The following is a 3,641-nucleotide window of genomic DNA, read 5'->3' on the forward strand; positions in this document are numbered from 1 at the left end:
AAGATTGCAAATGAGTAAAATCTCTTAGTTCAAAGGTGGCATGAGAGTAATATTAAAGGAGGAAGGAACAAATAAAAAACTATAATTAGAAGAGAAAACAGCAAGGTTTGTAGACATTAGACTCACAACTATATCCAGTGCATATTCCAGAAACTAGTAAAGCTGTGCAGTTTCTCATGGTCTTAGAATCCAGGTCTGTGATGATTGCTGAGGTACAATGGCCTTATTGTGGTGAGAGAACATCTAATTCTTCATCTCACCTTAGCTAATGTGACAAGGTTTTTTTCCTTCTTGTAAATGTACACATATACACAACAAACCCAACAATAACAACAAAGACAGATAGATACTATTCACATAATTATTTAATGTATCACATATGAAAATAGTATGACAGAGGATTTGTGTTCTTTCGAGGAAATAAACTTAGAAAATATTTAGCATTTGAACCTGTTAGAGGATATTTTGGTAAGAATATATTCGTTCCTTCTTTCATGGTAGCACAAGTCTGGAAGATAAATCTATTTTCCATTTCTCTTTTGGAATTTTTGAGGTCATCGATGCAACTTCTTTTCTCCCAGAGCAAATCTTTTCCACGAGATGCACAAAAGGTCATGCCCCTAAGTCTATGCTTAGAAAGGAAAATAGCATTACCCACGTGAACATAATTGTAAACAGAGGAAATTGCTAAGCTAATGTACGGTATGCCTCTGTCATAGCTCATGTTTGCCTCAGTTTCTGCATTTCCTCCTGTTGATTTTGGTCCTTACTTCAGATTAATCTTTTCAAAATCCAGTGGAACCCAAAGCCACCCCTCGGCAGGCTGGAACTCGGGAGGGTGTGGCCTCTGCAATCACAAAGCTGGTGGAGCCCAAGTAAAGTCTCATCAGTCTGCTCTTTTCCTCTCTGTGATCCGTCCCTGCGTCCCTTCCTCTTCACAAGAAACTGGAAACCATTATTGAGAGCCAGTTTCTGGTTTTACGCAGTGAGCACCAAGAGGACCAGGAAAGGGTTCATTTCCTGATGACCTTCAACCAAAAGACAGATGCAAATATAAATGAAGAAACAGAGCAGAGAACAGGTTTCTGCTGTTTACCTGAGTAAAGGATAAAGAATAAGCAGGCCGGCCAGATATCTCAGCAGACTAGAGTGCCTGCTTAGGCAGAGTACAGCAGTGAGTCTTCCATGCCCGGCGAGCTATGCCACCTCACCCCCAGAGTCCACTAATTCGGTGATTGAGACTGGGTGTGGTGCATGCCTGTAATCCCAGTGCTTGGGAGGCTAAAAACAGGAGCATCACTATGAGTCCAATCTGTGTAATGAGACCCTGTAGACTGTGTCTACAGATACCTTTAAAAAAAATTAAGCAATGAAAGTACTAAAGTATTTCAGAAATATCCCTTGGAAGTTGTCACATAGATAAGCACCTCTCCAAATGGTATATCCCTATGAACAATTGGGGATTTCACCAAATTTCAAATTTGCAAGTGATCAATCGGCAGAATATGTTTCAACCTTGCTGAGCCCCTCCAAGATGTTATCTGTCTGTGACAAACAAAAGAATTTTTGAGAGACAAACAGAAGAATTTCTCTAGAGCATTCAAGACATAGGATGTTAAACAGCATCATCAAAATTTTTAAAAAAGTAAAACCATTTGAGTCTCACTGATAGAATTATGTTTTATTGAAAAGTGGAGGCAGTGACACCGTCCCAATGCAATTTCTTCTGAGGACATTCTTCAAGGCCTGATTTATATCTCTGTTCCTCAGACTGTAGATTAATGGATTAACCATTGGACTGACAAAAGTGTAGAAGACAGCTATTATTTTGGACTGTTCAACAGTCTCATCTGTCGGTGGCCTCACATACATGCAGAAGAGCGTCCCGTAAAACAAAGTGACCGCCGCCATGTGGGAGCCACAGGTGGAGAAGGCCTTGAGCCTGCCCTCCGCAGACCTGATCCTGAGGATGGAGGCAATGATGCAGGCGTAGGACACCAGGATGATGCTGAGGGAGGTGGACAGGTTGAAGCCCGCTGAGATGAGCATGGCGTGCTCTTTGATGTGAGTGTCAGAGCAAGCGAGCTTAATGAGGGGAGGGTCCGCGCAGTAGAAGTGGTTGATAACATTGGACCTGCAGAAGGTCAGGCGGAAGGTGAGGATGGCCTGGAACAGGCCGTCTGAGAAGCCATAGGCATAGGGCAGAGCCGCTAGGCTGATGCAGACGCGCCGCGACATTTTCACACTGTAGCGCAGAGGGTCGCAGATGGCCACGTAGCGGTCATAGGCCATTACAGCCAGCATGTATAGCTCCGTGAGGAGAAGAGCAATGAAAATATAACACTGTGTGAAGCAGCCGGCAAAGGAAATGGTCTTCGTGTGGGATAAGAAGTGGGCCAGCATCTGCGGGGTGGCATTGCAGGCGTAGCACGCGTCCACCAGGGCCAGGTGGGAGACGAAGAAGTACATGGGCGTGTGGAGGCGGGAGTCCAGTCTGACCAGCGTGGCCATGCCCAGGTTGACTAACACGGTGATGAGGTAAGCAAGCAGGAAGAGCGCAAAGAGCCAGGGCTCGAGCTCCGGGCGGTCCGTGAGCCCCAGGAGGACGAAGTCCGTGAACACGCTGCCATTGGCCATGGATGCTTCCTGAGAGCCAAGCTCTCCTGGAGGAACTGGGGAGGCCAGGTCGACCTGAGGCTACAAACCATGGAAATGAGCGCGGATGTTGTTTTCTTCCTAAAATGTAGGTCCGCAATGAACTTTTCTGTAATTTGATTTTGTGTTTCTATGAAATTGTGATTTGAATTCTTTTTTAAATTAAGTTTCCATTGTGTTTCTATCGGTGTACTCATACCTGTGAACACAGCAGTGCCTGTATCTATTTCCATATCCATGAGTAAAACTGAGCTCAAGCTACTCTCGTTGTCCTGTGTTTCTCAACATGCTTATCCTACAAGGATCACCTTGAAAGCCAAAGTTTGGTGATAGAATTGTCACTCTATTCCCCACATATATAACACTAATTTAACGTCTTTTTACACTACAGTCCCAATGTACAGAATAATCTGCCGCTGATATATTCTTAGAACATTTCATCACAGTAATGTTTGTTACTTTTTAGTTCCCCTATATTTGGTATTGAAGGATGGGACAAAATCCATTTTATTATTTTGCCACAGCTGCTCATTTGACACACAGACTTTTCAAAAGGAGACCATGGGAGCATCCATGGCTGAGTAGCTACTAGCAGTGTGTAGCACGGCCGCATGACTCAGAGCTTTTCACGATGCAATGTACTAAGAACAAATGAATCATTTTTGAAACTCTGTGTATGAACCAATCTCGGGGGAGCTTATTGCTGAAGCATATTTACAGATACTTTATTATAGAATGTCCTATTTATGTTCCTAGGTGCTTCATATTTAATATTTATCCAGAGAATCTTTTTTAAATGTATTTGGTACAGGAACTTACTATGCAGATCAGACTCATAGTGATTCTCCTGTACTTTAATGCAAGTCTTTACAGACCAATCTGGGAAAGATATTGGCAGAACCTTTAAAAGCAGCTGCAGGTGTAACGCAGCAGCCGTGTTTGTCTCACGTGGATGAGGACCTAAGGCTCGATACATGGCACGGGGG

General features: G+C 43.6%; 1 protein-coding gene across 1 annotated transcript; it reads right to left on the bottom strand.

Moving 5' to 3' along the window:
• Positions 1-1,674: 1,674 nt before the first annotated feature.
• On the bottom strand, positions 1,675-2,637 carry LOC101582681 (olfactory receptor 5M11). Its single transcript, XM_004645814.1, has one exon. The coding sequence runs from the start codon at positions 2,635-2,637 to the stop codon at positions 1,675-1,677; it is 963 nt and encodes a 320-aa protein (XP_004645871.1).
• Between the last annotated feature and the right edge of the window lie 1,004 nt (positions 2,638-3,641).

This window comes from Octodon degus, unplaced genomic scaffold (genome assembly GCF_000260255.1).
Source record: "Octodon degus isolate 3935 unplaced genomic scaffold, OctDeg1.0 scaffold00239, whole genome shotgun sequence".
NCBI lineage: Eukaryota > Metazoa > Chordata > Mammalia > Rodentia > Octodontidae > Octodon > Octodon degus.